At 35.9% G+C, this 27,245-nt stretch overlaps 1 protein-coding gene across 2 annotated transcripts in view; it reads right to left on the reverse strand.

Moving 5' to 3' along the window:
* The window catches only part of LOC18441014 (Transducin/WD40 repeat-like superfamily protein), a 43,279-nt gene extending 17,470 nt beyond the window's left edge, over positions 1–25,809 (reverse strand). The window contains exons 1-2 of one of the 2 annotated variants that reach the window (XM_006851144.4): positions 25,392–25,809; positions 19,864–20,028 (exon numbers count right to left, since the gene is read on the reverse strand). In XM_006851144.4, coding sequence (XP_006851207.1) covers positions 19,864–20,028; positions 25,392–25,674 — 448 coding nt within the window. In that variant the 5' untranslated portion in view covers positions 25,675–25,809. Of the gene's footprint in view, positions 1–7,822; positions 8,576–19,863; positions 20,029–25,391 lie in introns of those variants that run through there. The other variant, XM_088860119.1, reaches the window with a different exon arrangement.
* Positions 25,810–27,245: the final 1,436 nt, after the last annotated feature.

A 27,245-nucleotide genomic window follows, 5' to 3' on the forward strand; every position in this document is an offset into this window, starting at 1 on the left:
TTTTAGAGTATCACATTGTCAATAATCTTTAAATAAAGTTCTTTTTGAAACCTTCAAAGTATTCCTTGAAAGTTAAGTGTATTTCTAAGACATAAATTCAAGTTATTTTGAAAGACAACCTTGTTGGTTTCAATGGGACCATCTTTGATAAGTCAAGTAGTAAAACCATCCTCAAAGAGAGAACCTTGGTATTGATTTTGCAAAGTTTACATCTCAAATCAATTTTGCTTATTAGAAACTTTAGAAGAGGCATTGTATGACTATGATTTATGGAAAAACCAAATGGAGAGTTTGGCCTCTTATTTGAAATTGATTTTTTCATTTTCTTTGACTGCATTATAAGTATCATTGTTTTCATTTTGTGCCACATTGACAAGTCTTGAGTCACTTGGAGAAATGCCATTTGTGAAAGTTGCTAGGCATCTCTATGTTAGACTTTTGATTTTCAACAATTGATTGCGTGTCTTAACGCAAAGAGTCATCACTTGTCTATACATATATTTTATGCCATGGTGATCATAAGTATTCACTTTCACATGGATGATCTACTAGATAGCTTCTACTGGTCTCTTAAAGGTTGGTAGGCTTTTTTACTGAAGCATGCATAAGCCACTTGAGAATGTTTTTATTAGCATATGAGACCTTATATAGAGCTGTGCGTTTTTGTGAGAATTATGATATGACTATGTGATGATTAGGACTCCTCATTTTGTGGCGAGTCACACTAATAGTGACTATCTATGGATGGACCATATGCATATGATTTAATGCAATTAGTTGTTTACCATGAGATGGCTTATGAAATTAAAATATAAGACAATCCTATAAACATTGTCAGGTGGACCATATGCATATGATTTAATGCAATTAGTTGTTAACCAAGAGATGGCTTATGAAATTAAAATATAACAGAAATCCTATAAACATTGTTAAGTCCCACATTGCATAAGATTTTGTCTTTAATGTTCCAAACTATATGATGTGCTTGGTTACTCGGATACCTATATGTGAACTCTTTGATATTGAGGTTTGGAATGTTAAAAATTGGTCCATGTTGGAATCTACTTACCATCAAATCCGAATATGATATATATGAGAAAATGAAGGAATCAGATTGTAATTGAAATACATAAAAACCAAGGACTACTCCCACACCTTAGTCTTAAATGGACAAACATACTGGTCCATGACTATAGAAGGTTTGAGAACAATTCATGAAAGTAGAATGTGCTGAGATTTTAACGAACATTTGTACATGTACAAACTTGTATTACTTGATACTTGATATAATCCATAGTTATCGGAATCTCTTTCCCGACCCCGCAATTCCAGTTCGAAAGCCCATTTAGACAATTACATAAGGAATCTCCACCGAAATTGTTTCTCAGAACCAAGGAATCTCGATTCTTTAATTTAGTAATCTCATTTCAATACATCTTTAGAATCTTGAACCCATTACTTTTGAAAAGTCGTTCCCAAAATATATGGAATCTTGACTCCAACAAAGGTTGAATCTTGAGTTCACGTCGAGTGATACATGATTCCACATGTAATGAAACTCGTTTCGTTAGCGTTTTGAATCTAGAATCTACAACATATAGTACATCGGTTCTAGGAGTAGAGAAGTGCAACTCAGTCAATATAGAATCTTACTTCGACCTCCATGAAATGGTGGAAGCTCCTGACAACAACCCAAAAGGGTGGAAGAAGGAACAAATTGTAGTCCCCCTACCCTCCTCCTCTCTCTCTCTCTCTCTCTCTCTCTCTATCTCTCTCTCTCTCTCTCTCTCTCTCTCTCACAAGCCCCCCCCCTCGAAAGGACAGTAGCTATATATGAAGTGTTGTATTTTTTTAGTTTTTTTATTACACAATATATAAATTCAAACTACCATTCGATGTCAAAATCTCTCTTGATCCACGTGTTTCTTTTTATTTCTTTGCAATATGTATTCATATGTGTGCTTGATGTTTAGAGTTCAGACTTAATTTCTCCTCTACTATTATGGAATAATGTGGATGCGAGGAAAATATTAACTAAAAAAATATAATAAAATAGATGTAACAAAAAAAATCAATTCAAAGTATATAATGTCCAATTTCTATGTGCACTTTCTAAAACAAATTGGAGTAGAAATCTTCCTTCGAATGCTTAAAATGGTAGCATGGTTAGTTGTGCTACCCTAGACGACCTTTACTTAAAATATAACTGGTAAATACAACATACACAAATAAAACCATGGTGTAGACATATCCTACTTTGTCTTAATAATAATGAAGTCAAAATCGCAATTTAAAAATACATATCTTTTGTATATAATTTTCCTAGTAGATCATTTGACCCTAAGTTCAATAGTCAACACAATCACATTAAAATTTTGGAACCCTTGTAATAAGAGACATTTGATATAGGATTTAAGGTTGATAAGGCTCAATATGTGTATGGGGCTTCCTACTCCATAAAATTGAAATTTTGATTCCTAATAAGGGTCAAACGCATTCCATACTATTGTAATTCATTGATATGTGGAATCAAAAATTCGATTCCATAGATGTCGGAATCTAGATTCCACATATTAATGAATCTTGACTCCTCGAGTGTCAATTCCAAGAGGATGGGAATCCCGATTCCAAGGAGGCCAGAATTTCAATTCCAAATGTGGATGAATCTTGAATATATTTTGGTCGAGACACGATTCCAGGAAATTAGGAATCTCATTCCCTATGATTCCCATTGTAGGGACGTTGATTCCTAAAACAGAAATATTCTAGGTGGCCGCGATTCCGATTCCTAGAACAATTCGGGCTCCAAGGCATTTCTAACAACTATGAAGCCTCATTTCTAGGGTTTGAAGCCCCATTTCCTACGAGCCCCATTTCATGCTCTTAATCTCTCTCAAGTTTTATTTTCACTGTAAAAGCTACACAATAATTCTCTTCTGCTTTTCTTGAGAAAAAAAATTATTTATTCAAAGAATGAAACTTTCATTTGAGTCTTCCAAAAACTTTGATAAAACCTAAAAATACCAATCACTTTTGACTTAATTTGTATCCCTCTGTTGAAAAACATATCATTTAACAGCATATCATTTTAATGGCAGATACTGGTTTCTCAAACTCTTCAGATATATTCATTTGCTCGTGTTCACATTGGAGGTGGCTATTGCATCCATGTCCAAAAACGTTGAACAATTTGTTCCTCTCTTTGATGCTGGTAAGCTCCCTATGATTTCTCCTTTCCCCTCCACATTTTACGCTCAAATCCCCCATTTTTTGGCACCGTTTCCCTTTGTTCTAAAATGGAAATATTCTCGAAGCTTCAAACCCTAGAAACCACAACTAAAGAAACTCTAGGTTCACTGGATAGAAGAGAAAGCTCCATTCCCGCCATTGAATCATCTTACCTTGATCGAATCAAGAAGCTTTAGAAGCGGCTCTCAATAAGAATCTGGCGGTGTTAGAGAGAGAAAAGAGAAAATAGAGAGTGAAAGCAAGAAATGGGGCTCGCATGTTTTTTAAAGCCAAATAGATGTCCGGTATTTCGAACACTGGACAGCAAATTCACTCAAGCTATGCCCCATGTCCGGTATTTCGAACACTGAACAGCAAATTCACTCAAGCCATATTACCTTTAAGCCCTTTGTCCCATACTTTAATTCCAAATAAGTCCAAAATAGAGTTTACATAAAAGCCCATGTTTTTAAGTAAATTCATTAGTGTGGTTAAGGGACAAGGTCAAGAGAATAATGGTAAAGAACATAACCCACGTGGGAAAATATCTTCTTACAATGAACCAATGAAAATCAAACAAATCAAGCACTTCACATGCTCTTACCAATGAGACCACACCACATAGCTTCTCCACACATGTGGAAGAATCATATGTAGAAATGAATTTTAAAACTCAAATTAATTCAATTCAATTTGAAAATGGCTTGGCTTCACACATGCCAAGCAAGGCACATGTGAAAGTAATAAGCCATGTCACAAAATACACACTCAAGTTATAACATATGAAATAACATTTAACATAAGGTGTTAAATAAAACAACAAATAACTAAATACCAAATAGACCCTCCACACATTGGGATTAGCGCACAAACAAAGGGGGCCAATGTGTGGGGCCCATGGTTGCCACGTGGCATCCACAAGAACATCCTCACAAGGAATTAGCTCCAAACAAATTTTAGAAACACATTTTTGGTGATTTAAAAAATTCCAAAAAATCCCCAAAAATTATCTAAATGATTTATCAACATTATCACATATTTTCTCATCAATATAAAATTAAATGAACCAAAAGTAAATGAGATATCTAGCCTTTGACACTAGTTATCAGAGTACTCCATTGAGGTAGTATTGAATGATGTTCGACTGTCTCAAGCTAATCCAACGGACCAATGCTCCACAGTCTATGGTAGGACTGCATAATTGACCACATCAAAGTCATTGAAGCAGAGCTTCCATCAACAGTTTCTCAATGAACTACAGGTGCACCCCTATGGGACATATTGTTACTCAAATACAAAGGTTCTCTCAAAGCATATGTGCAGTGGTTCTTATAAAGTCGTATAATCCTATAGAAGAGTGCCTTTCCGTACGACTATAAGTGCACATGCCATAGAACGGTCTCGTGTCAGGATACGGGCTCATGTCCCATAAGCCATGACCATTCCATACAGAGCCTGTTCTCAATAAATACTCGGGTTCTATTGTACTTGATTGGATTTCCCACGCCTTGGCTAACTAACACAACTATGAGGCATTATAATCAATATAGTCCTGACACTAAGGTGACTCTTACACCTCCTCGAGAGATTTCTCTCTCAAAACACAAACTCTCAATGCCTCATATACTCGAGGTATGAGAATCTGAACCCAGTGCACCAAGCACCCAGATTCACTCTCTCTTACTCCCACTAAGCGAAAGACTCTTGATTTTAAGACCTTGAAAGGCCACATAGCCAAAACTCGTCCACTTGGCCTTGTGAGGCCTTATAAACGATTCTCGCTCTCATTCTCATATACAATTAAACAATATAAAACATCCATACACATCCATAGAAGCAATACTCATATCATGCAAGGGGGTAAGTAATAACAACTATGTTAACCTCTTTAATCCCATATCACGCACATGCTTGGTAGACAATCATAAACTATATGTATGCTCCATAAGCATAATCAATCGACATGGTCCAATAGCATGATCAATAGCCATGTACCAATAAAAGCAAATGTATTCAAACATACACACTCCCAAGAGAAAATTATCATGCAATCTTTCTATGTCCAATGCAAGTCACATAAACTACAAGTCATAATTTAAATATCATATTTGATCTACTTGATACACACACTTAATCAAGTGTCTTGTCGTTCATGACTTAATATTCCACATCATACCCATCCAATGCCTCATATACTCGGGGAATCCCGAAAAGAAAAGAAATATGAGAACTTAAGGCATGGAAAAGAGTATAGCCCTTGTAGGGACAAAATAGATCATCGGATTCATGTTATATGCTTTAGTCTTCCCATCATCAAGCTTGTGCATTTCCCACGTGTCTTTAGTTATCCTATTTATTTTTACAATGATCACATATAGATTCACATCTATCTTCTTATTTGCTCTATCAATATCCATCCATGTGTTTAACTGTTCACGACACTATGTTCATATCAAGTATCAAGTAATACAAGTTTGTACTCGTATAACGGTTCACTAAGATCTCATCACATTCTATTCTCATGAATTGTTCTCAAACCTCCTATAGTTATAGACCGATATGTTTGTCCATTTAAGATTAAGGTGTGGGAGTAGTGCTTGAATTTTTATTCATTTCAAGCACAATCTTCATTTTCTCATGTATATTATACTCAGTTTTGATGGTAAGCAGATTCCATCATGGACCAACTTTTAACAATCCAAATCTCAATATCAAAGAGGTTCACATATAGGTATCAGAGTAACCAAGCACACCTAAGGTTTGGAACATTAAGGACAAATCCTTATGCAATGTGGGACTTAACAATGTTTACAGGATTTCTCTTATATTTTAATCTCATAAGTCATCTCATGATAAACAACTAATTGCATTAAGTCATATGCATATGGTTCATCCATATATAGTCACTATTAGTGTGACTAGCCCACAAAATAATAAAAACATTATCAAGTGGCTTATGCATGCTATACTAAAAAGGCCTACTAGCCTTTAAGAGACCGGTAGAAACTATCTAGTAGATTATCCATGTGGAAGTGAATGCATATGATCACCAGGGCATGAAATATATGTATAGACAAGTCAGGATTCTTTGCGTTAAAGTCACGCAATCAATTATTTAAAAAAAATCAAAAGTTTAACATAGAGTTGCCTAGCAACTTTCACAAGTGGCACTTCTCTAAGTGACTCAAAGACTTCTCAATGTGGCACAAAATAAAAACAATAATACTTCTAATGCAACAGAAGAAAATGGCTCAAAGGTTTACTAAAAGATCAATTTTAAATTAGAGGCCAAACACTTAATTTGGTTTTTCTACAAACCATTCTTATACAATGCCTTTTCCAAGTTTCTCATAAATGAAATTGATTTGAGATATGAATTTTCAAAATCAATACCAAGGTTCTCATTGAAGATGGTTTTACTACTTGACCTACTAAAGATGCTCCACTAAAACTAACAAGATTATCTTTTTAAAATAACTTGAATTTATGTCTTGGAAAAGCAGTTTACTTTTACAGAAAAATATAAAGGTTTCAAAAAATACTTTATTCAAAGATTGGTGGCTTTGACATACTCCAAATATTATGACACATTTATGTGGTAATACCATAATGCTAAGTGTCTCTTTAAGGGTGATCTTCCAAAATGGAAAGAACACAGAGTTTAGCATAGTCATAACTCTTTATAGGAAAAACAAACCGCAGTAATACACCAAATAGGGTGGATTCCCCCATATGGTTTCTAACACCCGCTTGTACTAAAACATTTGAAATCTGGAGATCCTTGTTTAGAACAAATTTCCTTCCAACATATGTTTCTCATCTATCGCGATGCGTACTCAAAAATCATTTTGGTTTGGATGTTCTCAATTTCCAAAATAGTGAAAAATAAGCAACTTTAAGGAAAATTTTATCTCATACATGAAAACCCATTTATTATGACAATTGAGCCTTACGTGCCATGCAATAATTCATATATGTCTTTCATAACGTTATACTATACTCACTCATTCAGATAAGAATCATGCCGGGATCCAAGCATCACAAAGTATTCACAAAATGAGAATACAACACATGACATTATCTTGGCATCTAGGAAAGCTCAAAATAATAAAGCATGTAGTTTGAGGCAACATAAGAACTACTCAATGCTAGTGACATATTCAAGATAGATCTCACGAGTTCTCATGTCATACAACAGCACACAAATACATAATATCCATTCCATATACTCATATAATCACGTGTATAATTCTTACATATGATATATTTCTTGAATTAGCCAAATCCAAAGGATAGGCATTTGAATTAAAGATCATAGATCTAGAATCAAAATACTTATGCATAGGCCTTGTGTCTTTAGCTCATACGAGAGTGGACACAAGCACTCAAATATCTCAATATGAAAATATTGGCATATTCTAAGTTTATAGCTTATGTGGCTAGTCTATGCTCTCCAATCATAATACTCATATAACATGCCAAGATATTCTATTAATAATTAATCACAAGATATCATGAAGTCAAGATGGTTGTTCTTAAACAAATGAATTCTCAATATACTAAAATTATGCATAAAGGTAAAAAGAAGTCATACCTCATGGTCTCATAGTGACCAAGTCATAGTGTGCCAATCATTTTTCCTTCGATTTGTAATTTGATCTCACTCATTCTTTCTCCCTTCCATTAATGTGGTCATGGTCTCATCCATCCTCATGTGTCTTTGGCCTTGTTGACAATATCTTTATACCCTATCCGGGAGTGGCCCGGATCTAGGCCAAGACTCCGGTGTTGGGTATTAAATTTTATACTCACTATTCAATGGGGTTTACACAACCCTCCCACTGATCTAATACACCCTATGAAGTCATAAGAACTTCTAATAATAGATGTTCCATTGTTGGATAACATGAATGTGAGATACTCATACCCTTCTTACACATAGGATATTGCTCATGCAGTATTTCTAGTTTTTCACGATGAGCATGATCCACTCTTACGGACATAACTTTAAATCTACTCAAAATTTACTCATGGGGCTTCTTCCCAGTTACAATATACTCAAAAAGGAATATATTGCATTCAGGTGGTAATACAAAATCATGGACCAAAAGGGGTAAAAAAGCTTGGGTCTCAGAAGATCAATATCTGTGCTACGTAGCAGAAATTGCAGTTTGACACACCTCTAGTAAAATAGTCATAACTTTCAAAATATGGGGAATTTACTCTTGAGGCTTGGTTTTTTAAAAACTAGATTCATCTCCCTATAAGAACAACAAACCCCCCATTAAATGTAATGTGATTGGATGACCAAATGGATCACGCACAGAAGTGTAAAGTTCCTGGAATTCTGTCACGCAGAATTGGCACACTAACAAGATCAATCAATATCTTTCAAACTATTCATGATTTCACCATGAGGTTTTCACCTCATGAAAGTATACTCATAAACATAAAATATCACAGAATATCATCACATTATATGAAGTATAGAAGGTCCTACTACTGTATCACAAACAGTGAACAGTTCCGAATATTTTCAGTCACAATTCTCATGCCTTTGACACTATCAATTCTCAAGAATTAAAGCACATACACTTTGGCATCCATGATCAAGTGTGCATTTTCAAAATCATATTTTAGACAATACTGAAAGACCAAGGAACCATATTAGAGCCCTGGTCTGATACCATTTAATGATCGTATAAGACCAAGGGGCTAGAAACTCAATTTAAAAAATCTTGATTATTTAAAACCATAAGGTTTTAAATACAAAAACCCTTCAATACAAAGCCATCATATACAAACTCCAGACCACAAGCTTGGCTTATACAAACCTTAAAAAGAATAGAATTTACAACTCTATTAGGTCCTTTTTCAAGTCCCAACAACAAAATTACAAAATGCATCAAAAACACAAGTATTCTCAATTACAGCTCAATACAAATTACATACTCAAAGTTCCTCTTTTTTCCAAATCACATGATGACTCCATCTTCAATATTCATCCTCAATAAAAACCACAGCACTTTCTATGCATAGTATAGAATATGATGAGCCAACCATAAAGTCAACTTGCATGATATAAGGTCAACAATTCATCATAGCATAAAGTGTAGACTGCATGAACCTGATATCAAAGTACCGTTTGCACTCATGGCATGCTTGATTTCTCCATTAGACAAAAACATTATATGACTGTAATTACATCAAATAAATAGGCAAACAATGATTTGGGAAGCCATAGGTCGAACTCTTTATGCCCGGGTCATAATCGGACCTTTTAGGGACTTAATGTTATCCCATAGATGAGTGCATGAATAGTGTCAATAGCACAAAGAGATCAATCATGTCAATCCACATGGGAAGCTTAAGAATACTTTAAAACCACTTAACAAGGTCCAATTAGAGAGAGTAATATGGTAGTGATCAGATTTCAAAAGGAAGTAGAGAGATCCATCTCAAAACAAGCAAACCATGAGCACACTACACTATATGGTCCACCGGTCCACAAAACTTCTCTCAATGCAAAAAGGGGGCACTCGAACCCGACAATTAATCTTCTAGAATGAAAATTAATTCACTGATATTGATGATAAACAAGGATATGCTCAGGAAAAATCGAATTGAAATAGGCTATGGAAAACTAGACATGAATCAAAGAGAATCAAGGTACTCAACATAAGATCAAGATGAAAGACCACACTATCCAAATCAACCATAAAGAGCACTCAAAACCAATGGTTTAAAAAACGGATCGGTGACCCGGATCGGGCTTTCAAAAAACCGATCCAGATCGGCGAATCGGCGATCCGGATCGGGAATCAGGTGAATCGGTCAGAATAAAGCTTAAAAAAAATCCGAAAAAATTATTAAAATTCATTATAAATATTCTTTTTTAGGAATTCAATAAGAAATGAGGGTACTCCATTAAGAATTTTCATGTTTTTGAATGAATATGCGAATATTGATATGTTCTTTCCCTGCATGAACCGCCATTCAGCATTTAATTTACATCACACAAAAGGATGAACATATAATTATCATGGAATAAGTATATCAACATACATGGACTACAATAAAGCATAAAATTAGTAACATATGATCTAAAAATAAAATGATAGACGACGTTATTGTTCTTCTTGGTCACGCTGGTGCCATTGATTGAATTCGTTTAACAATTCATTGATTCGATCTAAAAACGAATCATCGATATTAGCAGGCGTCTGACTATTCCCAAATCCCTTAGTGTTAGTGTTTTGTTGTGTTCCTAATCTAAAATCCCCGAAGATTGTCCATCCTTCATGCTCACATGCACTGTCGTGCTCATCCCTACACTGTTGCTATTGGGACTCGATATGTGAATAATATGGCTGGGATAGGGTGGCCTCAGAATCATCATCTCTCTCATTTTCTCTTTGAGTACTATGGATTAAAATAAATAAATAACAAATTTTCAAAAAAATCGATCATGAATTAAAAAAAAAAAAATCACAAATTTTCAAAAAATTCTATCATGGATTACAAAAAAAAATTCGATCATGGATTACATAAAATTCGATCATGGATTACAAAAAAAAACAAACAAAAAAAAACAAAAAATTCAATCGTGGATTACAAAAAAAGAAAAAAACAATTCGATCATGGATTACAAAAAATTCAATCATGGATTACAAAAAACTCTATCATGGGTTACAAAAAAAGCAAAAAACAAAAAATTCGATCATGGATTACAAAAAAAAAAACAAACATTTCGATCATGGATTACAAAAAAAAAACAAACATTTCGATCATGTATTACAAAACATTCGATCATGGATTACAAAAAATTCTATCATGGGTTACAAAAAAAAAAAAAACAACAAAAATTCGATCATGGATTGCAAGAAAAAAAAACAAACATTTCGATCATGGATTACAAAAAATTCGATCATGGATTACAAAAAATTCGATCATGGATTACAAAAAATTCTATCATGGGTTACAAAAAAAAAAAAAAAACAAAAAATTCGATCATGGATTACAAAAAAAAAAAAACAATTCGATCATGGATTACAAAAAAATCGATCAAGTATTACAAAAAAATCTATCATGGATTACAAAAAAATAAAATAAAATAAAATAAAATAAAATAAAATAAAAATAAAAATAAAAATTCCGTACGGGACTCGCCGATTCAATGTACGGACTCGCCGATTCCGTACAGTGAATCGGCGAATCACTGTACAGAGTCGTTCGGTTCTCTCTAGAACCGGACGATTCCCGTTTTTTTTGCCGATTCGATCCGTCCATGGCGATTTTCGAGTCGAACCGGGCGAGTCCGGTTCGACTCGGCGTTTTTTTAAACACTGCTCAAAACTAATAACGCGAAGAGGTAAAATCCTCTGTAAATATAAGCTTACAGCAAGCTTTTGGACATGAATGAGTGAAAATGTGAAGAAGAAAAATGAATTTAATTAGTATCTTGAAGTTGGTGCGTTCAACGTGACTTTGAAGAAGGGGGAACACCATTTGAGATCATATGATGATCAAGAATGAACACGCACAAGGACCAAAAGGGCTGGCGGGCAGAAACCAAGGGGGATCTCTCTTTCTCTCTTTCTCTCTTTAGTTCATAAAAATTGTTTCTCAAGTTAGGGTTTCAATTGAACTTTAGGCATATTTATATGAAGTGGTAAAGTAGGAAATGATCTTGATGCAATTCATTTATGGCACATGAGAGGCCACAATCCTAGCCAATCATCCCCATCCAACCACTTAGATGAAGGGATGAAATTCAACACATTTTTCACTCCATTAAACCCTAGGTCAACCTTTAAGTCATTTGTCCCATACTTTAATTCAAATTAAGTCCAAAATAGAGTTTACATAAAAGCCTATGTTTTTAAATAAATCCATTAGTGTAGTTAAGGGATAGGGACAACGACAAGGACAATGGCAAGGACAAGGGCAAGGGCATAATGGTAAAGAGCATAACCCACACATGTGGGAAAATATCTTCTTACAATGAACCAATGAAAATTAAACAAATCAAGCTCCTCACATGCTCTTGCCAATGTGACTACACCACATGGGTTCTCCACACATGTAAAAGAATCTTATGCGGAAATGAATTTTAAAATTCAAATTAATTCAATTCAATTTGAAAATGGCTTGGCTTCACACATGCCAACCAAGGCACATGTGAGAGTAATATGCTTTGTGACAAAATACAGACTTAAGTTACAACCAGTGTTTCAAAAAGCACTAGGCGGCACCTAGGCGGTCGGGAGGTCCAGGCCGGCCCCCAAAACCTGAGCGGCCTAGTAGAAAAATATTTTTTTTTTGGCTCTTCTCTCTCTAAAATAGCCTCTAATGGGTTTTACCTAAAACCCACAATTTTGCCCATTTAGTATTAAAAAAAGACCCAAAAATACCATCTTGGAGCCGAATTTCTACCCTTGGGTGGGGTACAGGCCCTAGGTGGGTTCAAGTGGGCACCCAGGGATATCCACCTAGGCGGTCGCCTGGGCGCTGGGCGGTCCGCTTTTTGAAACAGTGGTTATAACATATGAAATAACACTTGACATAAGGTTTTACATAAAACAACAAATAACTAACACCAAATAGACCATCCACGCATTGGGATTAGCGCCCAAACAAAGGGGGAAACATGTAGGGCCCATGGGTGCCACATGGCTATCTTATGGTCCTTGGGGTGCCACATGGCATCCACATGGATGTCCTCACAAGGAATTAGCTCCAAACAAATTTTAAAAACACATTGTTGGTGATTTAAAAATTCCAAAAGATACCCAAAAATTTTCTAAATGATTTCTCAAATTTATCACATATTTTCTCATCAATATAAAATTAATTGGACTAAAGGTAAATGAGATCTCTAGACTTTGACACTGAGCATCAGAGTACTCCATTGGGCTAATACCGAATGATGTTCCGCCGTGTCTCAAGCTGACCCAACGGATCTATGCTCCACAGTCTATGGCAAGGACGTATATTGACCACATCATTGAGGCAAAGCTTCCCATCATCAGTTTCTCGATGGATTATAGGTGCACCCCTGTAAGACATATTGTTCCTTAAATACAAAGGTCCTCTCAAAGCACATGTGCATTGGCTCTTCTAAGTTGGATAATACTATAGAATAGTGGTTTCTCATGCGACTGTAAGTGCACATGCTATGGAACGGTCTCGTGTCAGTATACGGGCTCATTTTCTATAAGCCATGACCATTCCATACCGGGCCCATTCTCAATAAATATTCAAGTTCTATTATACTCGATTGGATTCTCCAAGACCTGGCTAACAAACGCAACTATTAGACATCCTAATGAATATTGTCCTGACTCGAAGGTGACCCTCACACCTCCCCGAGAGATTGCTCTCTCAAAACGCAAGCTCTCAATGCCTCATATACTCAAGGTATGAGAATTTAGGCCCCAGTGCGCCAAGCACCCAGATTCACTCTCTCTCTCTTACGCCCACTGAGCGAAAGACTCTTAGTTTTAAGGCCTTGAAAGACCACATAGCCAACAGTTTCTAGCTCATTGGTCTTATAACACCAACACTCTTGACAGCCTTCCCATGCTCTATCCCTGGGTTACTCTGAAATCTACCAATCCTACTTTGGGCAAAAGCTAAATCTAGCCTAGTTTCTTAAGTAAGATACATCAAAGAACCTACAACATGCCTATAGTTCACTCTCTCCATGTATGCCTTTTCTTCATCATCTTTGGGACACATTTTCAAGCTCAGTTTTATTCTCTTGTCCACTTGTGTACTTATTGATATGCAATTAATCATCTCAAATTTTTCAAGCACGTTCTTACAATAGGTTGCTTGTGACAAATGAAACTGTTTGGCTAATCTATTTCTAATGATTTTGATTCCTAATATGTATGAGGCTTCTCCTTGATCCTTCATATCAAAATTTTCTGATAATATGACATTTTCTCTTTGATCAGTCCTAACAAGTTACTAGCAATCAGAATGTCATCCACATATAGTGTTAACAACACTACATCGCTCCCACTGACCATAATATATACAAAGTAATCATCCTCATTGGCTTTAAAATTGTGTTTGGTCAGTACTTCATGAAACTTCATAAACTACCCTTCTCGACGATTGTTTCAAGCCATGGAGAGACTTGAACAGCTTATACACCATATTTTCCTTCCCTTCAACTTCAAATTCATCAGGTTGTCTGTAGTTAAGCTCATTTCCCAATTCCCCATAGAGGAATGTCATTTTGACATCCATCTGATTTAGCTCAAGATCTAGGTGGGCTGTAATGGAGAGGATTATCCTAATGCATACTAATTTTGTAACAGGTGAGAAGGTGTCATGGTACTCTCTTCCTTCATTTTAGGTGTATCCTCTGGCTAATAGTCTAACCTTGTATTTGCAAGTTGTCCCTCAGAATTTAATTTCTTCGTAAACACCCATTTCAATCTGATCGTCTTGCGATTTGGAGGAAGATAGACCAGCTCCCATACTGTTCTCATTGATTCATTTTATCTCATCCTCCATGGCTTCTAGCCATTGCTTGTGTTCTGGACATCTTATAGCTTCCTCATATGTAAATGATTCATCATTTTCCATTTCATTGATTCTCTCATAGATGCCTCCTAAATAGGAGTAGAATTCAGGTGATCTTCTAATTCTAGTGCTTTTCCCAAGCTGAGGTTCAGGTTGTGCAGAGGTTTGCTGATCCCTAATCTCATAGAGACAGCTTTCTTATGGGTCACTCTTCCTTCCAAGAATTCATCTTAAAGAAAACGTGCATCTAGACTCTCAATGACAAGTTATATAATCTATAGCCTTTACCATGGTTTGGGTACCCTATGAAAACACATTTAAAGGGCATTACAATAAATGCATAACATTAAATTGATTTTAGGGAAGATTTGAAGTGAGATACGATAAATGCATGAAATGACATTAAATTGATTATTTAAGAAATGAAAGACATAAAGGGATCTAAGAAAAGATTTTCTACTATTGACAAAAGTTTTTAAATAAAAATTAAGAGAATAAATAAATTCATAAAAAATGTCATTATTTTCATACACCATTATCATCATCATCCTAGCCTTTTCCCAACTATTTGGGGTCAGCTATACAAATCCTAGTCCACCATTCTGCTCTATTAAAGGCATAAACAGATAGCAGAAATTCAGTATTCATGGAAAGTTTTGGCTAAATTTTAAGTTAGCTGCCTACCGAACACAACCAACTCCTTTACCTGGACTTGGAACGGATTAAGGGAAATTTTAAGGTCCTCACCCTTCTTAGGCCACATTAATTTCAGACACTTTCAAATAATATAAAATAAAATAAAAATCACCAATTGAAAGCTCTTAAGAGGCAAAAAAGAGATTCTGTGTAAAACATATATATATATATATATATATATATATATATATATATATATATATATATATATATATATATATAATATACAAAAATATTAATAATTAAAAATCAAGGAAAAGATTTTAGGGAATATTTGAAGGGAGATACAATAAATGCATGAAATGACACAAGGGGCATTAAGAAATCCAAGAACATAGCTTTTATTATAAATTACAAATTTTAAATTTAACTGAAGAGAAAAAAAGAAAATATATGGAAGAATTCCATTATTACAGTAGACTATGAAACAGTATATAAAATAAAAATCATCAATTAAGTAGACAATTTGGAGAAGTGGATCAAGATCCTTTCCAGTTAAGTATCGTGATCCCTTTAAGTTCAAAACTTATATCCTAATAAGTAGGGATTGAGATTCCCTAATGAGAGGAAGCAACGCCCTGGCTCGGGCTCGGGGTTTGCCAGATCGAGATTCCAAGAGGGGATCGTTATCCCTTGACCAAGATCCCTGCAACTATGCTCATTAGTATAGTCCACTTCTAGATATTTTCTTTTTAGTGAAAGAAATGCTTTTGTGAATTTTAGAATTTTTTTAGAATTTTAAAAATTAATTTCAACTGTGAATTCCTTGAAAAATATATTTTTGAAATTGTGTGGGGCCCTAGGATCTAGCCCCACCTGTGTGCCACATCATTGGCTAGGGGCGTGGAGCCTATGGGCCCACAACTCACTCATGGAGGTGACACGCCCCCGTCTATTATTTTAGTTTTTTTTTTTAATGAAATTAAAAAGTGCATTTTAAGTTCAGCAAATCTTCTTGAAAAAGAATGTCCTTATTTTGTGGGAGTTAGTTTTCTATAATTTCTTTGGCCATATCTTTATCTTTTTTAAGTTTTACAATCTTGAGAGATATGGGAGTTCTAGAAGATTACGTTTCAATGGGTCTTATCCTAGGTTGAGTAGAAGTGGATATGGGTCAAAGATTCAGGGGATAAGGTTCCTAATATTCCTTCCTAAATTATGATGGTTGATTCATGAGATGGATGGCTTAGAGTTAATTCTCTCACCTCATAGATTTCTTAAAACCCTATTGATCATGATAAGTAACAATTGGACAGGCATTACCTAAGGCCCTTTGAGGCCTATATAAGGAGGGGTTCCCATTCCCTCCCCATTCTCTACTCCCTTTATTTTCTAGTCTCTCTACTTTCTCTCTCCTCCAAGCCCCACTCTCTCTCCTCTCTCATTTTCTCTCTTCTCTCTCTAGGTGGTACGCCACCCCACATAAGTCTCTAGGGGTGGCACACACCACCCATAGTAAGCAAAGAAGAGGGCACACCCATCCCTAGATTTGGTTAAGGCAAGGTACCACACAGCGGTATTATGCCTCATAGGATTGAAATGGGTCTTGAAAACCCTAATCGTCTCATACTCTCAGAACCCTAGTTTGTGAGGTATTGCCTAAGGAAGCTTCCTTGCTCAGAAAATTTAATAAGGCAATAGGATCAGGATATGCCATCAATCAAGAAATCGGGTGTGGGGTGACCCAAAGTAAATTCAAGTAAGTCTTCCTGGCTGTTTAGTTTTATTTTCAGTCATGTTTGCATGTTTTATGTTATTTTCCAAGAATATTATTACTATTAAAATTGTTAGTGGAAGCTTGTTTTTAATTCTTGGATATTTCTATTCCATTTGATAGTGAAAGCAAATATCCTAGGTTTCTCTAGGGTTTCATTTCTTATTTACAGCAGTGTATTGTGCCACTTGTAAATGGAATTCAAATTGATTAATAAAAGAAAGAGAGACTTTTTATTTTATTCCATTGAATTCCAGATAACCACTTCTTTCGATGTTCACACCTAGGCCAAGCGACAAGAGATCTCAAAGTGAATGATTCTTGTGAAGGTACAAAGGATAAACCAAAGATTCATTGATGATCCCTAAGTTTAACCCTTACTTAGCAACCTCCAATTTGTCGATGAATAGAGCGTGCCACCTCCCCAAACATCTCTTGTCAAACAAGTTGACCATGGATATGTGCAGTCCCACGAGAGTGGACACTTCATATGTGTTGGTCAGTGGGGCTGTCTTGTGTGAACCTGCACCATCTACCTATCAGCTAGGAATGTTACTAGTCAAAATGACATGGAGATTTCAGTTTTTCATTTTATGACCATTTTGTATGAAACTGAAGGCATTTTTCTATTCTCATACAACTTCAAAATCTAAATATCCTCCTGATAGTAACGCCCTTTCTGGGGCTCAAACTGGAAAGAACTATTGGAAATCTTTATTAATTCTTGCTTCCATTTCTACTCCATGTAATACCACCACAGAGAAGCAATTCAAATTTCAAACCCTTTGATCATTCAAGAAGAATCAATATTGGGCAAGAAGACCTCAATTATAAAGGAAACACCATCATTTACTAATTTTGTGGGAGTTAACTCGACCCTTCGAACCGTAGCTAACATATGACAGCCATGTCTTCATGCACAAATGTGTTGATTCAAATACCAGTTTTTTCAAATGGAGAAGGTGATGTCTCTATGATTAATTGGCAACCGATTTTAAAATTGTCACATCAAGAAAGAAGTTTCAACTCGATGCAAGGTCGAAGGCCTGAAAATGTGTGCCAGATTCTGTTCACAAGCTTCTCACCTGAGGATTATGCAACTAGCTGAATGACCTCTAGGCCTTTCTCGAGTGCTACCCATTGGCGCATTTCTCACTTATATCAGGAGTGGGAATCAAATAGCTAGTTGCCCAGCAGCATGAGGAATGCAGATAGTTAACGGGATATCCTAATCTAGGTGCCAATCTTGCTCTAGGATCACATTCCAGTGCTCTGGGATATGGATCACAACGGGATCTAGATCCCCACTTTCTAGCTATGGCTGACAGCTGCTCAAAGGGGCAACAATAGGCAAAGAAGATGATTCAGTTGAATATTAGTTGCGATGAAACTCTCTCTCTCTCTCTCTCTCTCTCTCTCTCTCTCTCGCGCACACACACATTCCTTAGGAGGTAGTATAAGTGTAAAATTGTAAATAAAGCAGCTTTATATGCTTTTGGAGGTAGTAAATTGTGAAATTGTAAATAAAGCAGATTTTGTTAATAAAAAGCAGCTATATTGTAGTGTTATCAGTTATCTTGATCTACCTCATTATATTTTTTTTTATTGAATTTTGTAGGATTATTCTTTTTCTTCTTTTTTTTGATAAAGTTAACTATATTTTGTAGGATTATTCTTAAACTGCACTTCAGAGAAATATAAAAATATTATCTATTAATTGAATAAAATACAATTATTTCCCATTTCTATGCCCATTTTTTACTGTATTTTGAGGGATTATTGGATATTTTACCTTAATAAATTTCTAGTTCTTCCTTATTCATTAATTAAACAATTGTATGTGATGCACTGATTGTACAGAATACATCCCGATCTAGAGAGTGTATTACATGTGATGATCCCATGCTCCCAATTCCAACAACTACAGAATGGCAACTAAAAGTTCATTTGGATTTGACACCACCAAAATTACTTAAACCTCTGTTTCAGTTCAGAATTATCTAGATTTGTTTAGTTCTTTGCCGCCAGTGAGTTTTGTCCATGATGTTCCTACTCTTCTAAAATAAGGATTCTTTTAATACATCTTTTCTGATTTAAGGTACAATCTGTGTGCACTAATTTACATTTTCTTCTGATTTTATGGGCTAGTGGGATCAAAACTTCAAACCTGATGGTTGACAGAAAGAACTGCTCTCTCATGCCACAGAGAGATGACTGGTTGAGAAGACAAGAAAAATTAAGAAGTTACACCCAGATCTTCTGTTTCAACCTCCAAACAGCCTGCAAGCAGCAATCCTGACCACGTTCTTCCTATTTACAGGTATTATGCCTTTCAATATTCTACTTAGTGGGCGTTAGGAAGAACAAGCCAGTAAAATATACAGTGTATACATTGTGGGTTCCCCTTGAATTGTACATATCTATGATTAGAGTAAATCATAAATAACATATAAACCCCTAGAAAGCCAAATGCATGTCCAGAGCATCCAACCACAGAGATGAAAATTATGCTCCTTTGTAATGAGAAAAAAATAAACCACACAGTGGTAAGACCTACTTTCTATACCTCCAAAATTTGACACATCCCACGAGTAATCGCGATACCAAAATAAGAATTTCTAATACCAAGAAGATAAAGATACTACTGAAGTTAATATAGAAGAGAACAACATGGAGAAGAATCTAACCATGTGTTGGTGACCAATGTATGGCATTGACTGCATTTGTATGCCCAGATAACTTTATTGAGAGACTTTCTGGAGTTTTACTGCTTTTTGTCCAAGCCTTTGTTTGGCGCCTCAATGATGCTAGAACATCATATGGCAAGTCTGCGTCAGAAATGCTACCCACACCTAAAGGCAATATTAGGGAACTTGAGATGAAATCATGAATAATTTTAGAATAAATCAAATGCTTGCCCGAAAGCCAATATGCAACAAGATATGCTAAATTGAAAAATCGAGGGAAAAAAAAGATACCATATACAGTGGAAAATTGCTACATGAAGTATATTTCAAGATAGAAATGCAATAAAATTATGTTAATGGAACAAAAGGTTTTATCAAACGAATATTTTCAAGGAAAAATAATAATTATATCAGTCCAATCAAGTGTATGAAACAGGAAGTCAGTTCACCAAAAGATTTATCTGATTACAATTGCCCTTACTTCCATGCACCTTTATTGATCCCTTACTACATAAGGGCAAGTATTGTTTTCAGCACACCATCAATAACTTCCATACCTCCATTTACCTCAGACCTGGCTATCATACAACTTTTAGAGGGGGGCAAAGTGTGCTGTCTAAACCATGAATACTTCATTAGTCTCAACTTAAAATGATTCTTTTCATTCTCCACATACAATCCTCATTTCCACCAATCATTCTCAGAAGTGTAGACATACAAAGTTTCATAACTTAGCCTAGACAAAGGTATGTGAACTGTTGAGCCAAGATTCAGGATAAACTGTGGTCTCAAATGGTTCCCATGGTACATGAATTCTTCAGTTTGGTGCCATACTTTTGCCAGAGGCATATTGACAAACAAACCCACATAAATTGTTTTGGACTCTTAATGTTTATTTTAACCAATGATTACATCGTTTACAAACTTGATCTCCTTTTTTGTTTTGATTAGACGAATATGAACTTCGAAAATGTCCAAGAAACTTCCAGAATATCTATGAATTCAACCAGTTAAGGTATAATTGATTATTTCTTGCTACTCATCATGTAATGAAATACTAGTTAATCATTGCTGAGTCTGGTTCTCTTCTTAACATGGTTGTGTCATCGAATCCCCTTCATCAGGGCATGAGGAATCCAACACCCCGTACCCGTGCCTGACACTGACACTGACACATGTCCCCGAGTCCATGGAACATAGAATGGGTCCTATATTTCAGATCCTGAATGGACACTCTATGTTTCCTGTAACAGTAATCTTCTCCAAAATGTAATATAGTGAACTTTTACCCATTAAGCATCGATTGTTTCTATCTTATCTGACTCATAGTGGGAAGTTCTCAAACTTAGGGCAGCCTTAGAATCAATTATTAGTGAAACACCAAGATGACTCAGGTCCTCATTCACATTGATACTCTCTTCTTGAAGAATAGACCTCCTCAATGTCAGTTTCTCCTTGCAACTTGAGCTTCTCATCTTCAGAAATTTGGAGGTAAATACCAGTAGGGGACTTAGCCCGTAAGGCCCTTCCATCACTCTCTGGGCACATACAAGCAATTCCTACTGTTGCTAATTAAAGTTTCAACTTCTGAAAACAGCAATGAGCAAACACTGTATGTTTGTTTGTAAAATACATGAATGGCTTCCAACATGGTTCAAAGATTCAAAGCTTCATTATACCACTCTTCACATTTTCCGATGTTCTAAGCATCACACTGGCCTGCAGTATTAGTTAATAAATGATAACAAAACTCTCCCAGAGCTTCCCCTGTTTGTTCATTTTCCATGTATTGGTTGCTCTGCTTCAGGTCCATCTTATTTAAAACCGTAAGACACAACACAAACAAGGCACTAGCTCTTCTTGCAGTTAAGTGTCCAAACGGAATAAGAAGGAAGGTCACTGATGAATTTGGTCAGCTTTTGCATGGAATAGGTGCACAAGCAAACATGTTTCTCATAATTTTTCCTCGCAGCAGCTATTCATATTTCTCTCCAGATGCAACAATATCTTAACCAACACAATCTTTCCATATTCTCTCTCCTTGTGCACCCAATCCTAACTGCAGTAGAGGATCCCAAATTGCGGCAAGAGGAAAGGGGTTACCCCTGCATATTGCACTTCATGAGTTAATTGTCTTAAGATTTGCCAAGCAAGTGTTGGTTTCCAGGATGCAGATGCTACTCAAATATGAGTTTGGTGCAACTAGGTTACCAAATTACCAAAAATAAGCTATTACAAAGTAATTTATAAAGGGCTAGTTTTATAGACTCTTTTGGTGACTGCACCCATCCATGCAGATCACTCACAGTCCATTTTAACAGATCAGTTGGGGCTTATGGGTCTGCATTATACGGATGGGTACATTTACTAGAAAGATTAGATAAAAACAGGGAACATACTTTATATACATAAAAGATATAAGTAGAATGTGTATGAAACATAACAGTCCATTTAACAGATCAGTTGTGGCTGCATCGGCATTACATGGATGGGTACATTTACTAGAAAGATTAGCATAAAAACAAGAACCATACTTTAAGTACATAAAAGATATGAGTAGGATTTGTATGAAACATAACTAAAAGTTACATGTATGGTGTTTGCATTGTGTTCACTGATCAAGGTACCCTAATATTTCAAGTATTTCTAGGTGCACAAAACCACTAGATTAACAGCAAACCATGATTTTTACGAAGACTGTTTTGCTGGAGCTTCTTCTTCTTCTAAACCATATATAAACTAGAAACAGCATTTTGATTATCAATAAGAAAAGAGAGTGCTTGGAGGCCAGAGTGCTTTATGAGATGCACTGGTAGACAACCTTTAAAGTTGAACAACTCACTGTAGGAGAGGTTCTGATGAGATCAACTAGTGGTTAAAAGTGGCAAGGAGTTTTAAGCCCCATGTCAAACATTCGCAGGTTTAAAGATGTCTCCCTCCATGACATACCTATTTAGAGAATAAGTAAGAATAACTTCATGGTGCTATTTCACTAAGGGGGACTAAATGATCATTTCTCATGGGAACAACCATAATGTGCTCCAAGCCCTTTATCTAATTGAGGAAGACCCTTTAACATAAGTTGTCTTAAGGTCCCGAGCTTTCCTCATAGGGATATGGATCTCACTTACCTACATATTGCACTTCATGAGTTAATTGTCTTAAGATTTGCCAAGCAAGTGTTGGTTTCCAGGATGCAGATGCTACTCAAATATGAGTTTGGTGCAACTAGGTTACCAAATTACCAAAAATAAGCTATTACAAAGTAATTTATAAAGGGCTAGTTTTATAGACTCTTTTGGCGACTGCACCCATCCATGCATATCACTCACAGTCCATTTTAACAGATCAGTTGGGGCTTATGGGTCTGCATTATACGGATGGGTACATTTACTAGAAAGATTAGATAAAAACAGGGAACATACTTTATATACATAAAAGATATAAGTAGAATGTGTATGAAACATAACAGTCCATTTAACAGATCAGTTGTGGCTGCATCGGCATTACACGGATGGGTACATTTACTAGAAAGATTAGCATAAAAACAGGAACCATACTTTAAGTACATAAAAGATATGAGTAGGATTTGTATGAAACATAACTAAAAGTTACATGTATGGTGTTTGCATTGTGTTCACTGATCAAGGTACCCTAATATTTCAAGTATTTCTAGGTGCACAAAACCACTAGATTAACAGCAAACCATGATTTTTACGAAGACTGTTTTGCTGGAGCTTCTTCTTCTTCTAAACCATATATAAACTAGAAACAGCATTTTGATTATCAATAAGAAAAGAGAGTGCTTGGAGGCCAGAGTGCTTTATGAGATGCACTGGTAGACAACCTTTAAAGTTGAACAACTCACTGTAGGAGAGGTTCTGATGAGATCAACTAGTGGTTAAAAGTGGCAAGGAGTTTTAAGCCCCATGTCAAACATTCGCAGGTTTAAAGATGTCTCCCTCCATGACATACCTATTTAGAGAATAAGTAAGAATAACTTCATGGTGCTATTTCACTAAGGGGGACTAAATGATCATTTCTCATGGGAACAACCATAATGTGCTCCAAGCCCTTTATCTAATTGAGGAAGACCCTTTAACGTAAGTTGTCTTAAGGTCCTGAGCTTTCCTCATAGGGATATGGATCTCACTTACCTACATACTCAGGTAAAATTCCATATTCGAAAATCAGCAATCCGTGAGTCATTCCAATTGGAAAAATGGTGTCCCAGACATTAGCTTCCTCAACCGTAGATGTGTGCAGGAATTTCCAGTAACTAACATATCCCAGACATTAGCTTCCACATACTTAGATGTGTGCAGGAATTTCCAGTAATTAAGATATGTTTCACTGCTAAACATAATGCAAAGCAGCAACACAAAAGTAATAGGAAGCATAGAATAGACGAATTTCTGCACAAATTGCAAAGTAATATAGAAACAAACAATACCAAACAAAGCCATATGTCTTACAGGATAATACATGAAACACAGGTGGGCCTCAAGTTCAATACACAATACATACAACATAATCCGTAATATTTCTCAATTACTAGTAAAGATGAAATCAGGCAGTTTCTAAGGGTGAAAGAACACATTATGAAAAAGTTTCCAAACGGATCCATAGTAGTTCCAACCTTTCCAAGACATCGAAAAATGAAAATTCAATTCAACTATTAATATAAGTATAAATGAGAGAAAATGATTTCAAGATCCTTCAGGTCAAAGAGTTGGGGAAAGGGATGAAATTCAATGTGTAAGACACACAAAATACTTAATTTCTCCAGTATTTGACTGCTTGAAGCTTACTTTTGGAAAAGATGTAGCAATTTTAATACAAACACAATAGAGTTTGGATGGGTGTGCCAGGTCCTTAAGTTCATAAATAAGCAAGGAAGGCTCCTTTACATTATGCAAGGGAAGGAAGGAGAGGGATTCTAGTTGGAAAATTGTACTTAATCTGCTCCTCTTCTAATAAAATTGTAAGTTACACCTTTCAAGTGGATGTAGAGAGAGATGTATTCAGTAGAGACAGACCAAAAGTTACAAGAAGTAAAGCAGACAAGGGGAAAAGAGATAAGTATTGGTACGAAACTAAAACACGAGGAAGAAAAATAACAAACAGAAAGTGCAAAATTGAAGGAAATACAACAAAAAAAAAACTCTCAGCTTTGATTCATCCAACTACTGAGACTTTTTGTAGTTTTCCTACTCGGTTCACAACTACTACTCATTTCATTACAGTTTAATTCCTAACTCCATTTGTCCACCCGTTGCTATTGGTGCATTCCAATTGTTATGCTTTTACGAACTGACATGGGTATTTGCCATCACCATGAACAATTAACATTCATAAAAGTCCCACATATACTCAATTTTAACTACTTTCGAATTTTCAACAAACAAATCCATCCATAAATAACAATGGAAAGAAAATGCATTTCTAATAAATCTAACTTCAATCAAAATTCAAACAATAAATCATCAAATATCCACAGAACAAAAATGAAGAGATGAAATCAAGACCAGGCGATGTATGGCCGGTGGAAGAAACAGTGGTATCTGAAACCCTAGAAGGAGGAGTTGGAATCAAGCGTTCGCGCTTTGACACGTAACGTCCAGGAACTGAAGCCTCATCAGAACGTCGCGAAGGGTAATCAGGGGGGTGAGCAGGAAGAGGAGGAATGGCGGTGTGGTAGTATTGTGAATTTGAAGAAGGTCTGAGCCTTTTTGCCGTGGAATTTAAGAATTTCCTATCGTCACCTTCGTCATCAGAATCAGCTGTGTAGGTTTTGCGGAGAAGATCCATCTTGGAAACGTTTGTACTGATTTCAAAATGAGGGTTCACAAATCCAGGGTCGGTTATTGGGTGGGCCAATCGATCCGGGCGAGTGCATTTCAATAGGGAGCGTTTTGGAGTCCGAACACGTCCAGAAACAAGTACTCTCAGTCTCAAAGAGTGCGGTTTATAAAGGGGATCGGTGATCCGGATCGGGCATCTCAAAAATCCATCTCGATCGATGAATCAGCGATCTGGATCAAGAATCGATTGAATCGATCGGATTAAATTTTAAAAAAATCTGAAAAAATTATTAAAATTCATTGTAAATGTTGTTTTTTAAGAATTCAATAAGAAATGAGGGTACTCCATTAAGAATTTTTATTTCTTTGCATGAATATGCGAATAGTGATATGTTCTTTTCCTGCATGAACTACTATTTACTATTTAATTTACATCACACAAAAAAGATAAACATAGAATTATCATGGATTAAGTATATCAGCATACATGGACTACAATAAAGCATACAATTCGTAACATACAATCTAAAAATAAAATGACAGACGACGTCGTTCGTCATCTTGGTCACGCTGGTCCCATTGATTGAATTCGCATGACAATTCATTGACTCGATCTAAAAACGAATCATCCAAATTAGTGGGCACCTGACTATACCCAAATCCCTGAGTGTTAGTGTTTTGTTGTGGTTCTAATCCAAAATCTTCAAAGTTTGTCCATCCATTATGCTCACCTACACTATCGTGTTCATCCCTACTCTCTTGTTGTTGGGACTCGATATGTGAATAATTTGGCTGGGATTGAGTGGCCTCAGAATCATCATCTCTCTCATTTTCCTTTAGACCCCCTTCCCACTCTCCCTCATTAGGTGCAATATCACCGACATCTCCGACGAATTGTGGATATGTTGGCGGGTTGCTTCCTCTTTCATGCTGCTCATCACCTTCTTAAAGATCTTCCTCACCGATAGCCTCAATGAATGCTCTCTTGTGTAACACTGGCTCCTCTTCTTTTACTATCGATTATTCTGCTGTATGTGTGACAAATATTGTGTCCAAGTCTATCGGCCCATAGTCTTCAAGCTTCCTTCTTATTTGTCGCTCTCGGAGGTTTAAGTTGTAATGAACGTAGACTAGTTTATGAAGCTTCTCCAAAGCGAGTCGATTCCTCATAGCAGTGTGCAACCATTGGAACGTACTCCAGTTTCGCACACAGCCAATAGCAGAACATGTCTGAGAGAGCATCTTGATTGTTATTCTCTTTAGGTAACGTGCATCACTACCATATATCTCCCACCATTCAATTAGATTAAAATGCAAAAAGCATTATAAGGGCAAGAACAATTCATAAGATTAAATATATGAATGAACAAAATATTAGTTAGGGGATAACCTGGATCCATTAGTTCGAGAATTCTTGGCAAGTTTAGTTTCGAAGGATCCTATAGCATCCCTATACATAGCAAGCTAAAACAAAATATTTCGTTTTAGTGCATTATTTCTCACAAATATAACAACTCAATCATGTTTTTACCCAAATATTAAATAATGCCTCTTGTATTGCTGCTACCTGATTTCGAT

The sequence above is a fragment of the Amborella trichopoda genome, chromosome 2 (genome assembly GCF_054954075.1).
Source record: "Amborella trichopoda isolate Santa Cruz 75 chromosome 2, AtrichopodaSantaCruz75HAP2 v2.0, whole genome shotgun sequence".
NCBI lineage: Eukaryota > Viridiplantae > Streptophyta > Magnoliopsida > Amborellales > Amborellaceae > Amborella > Amborella trichopoda.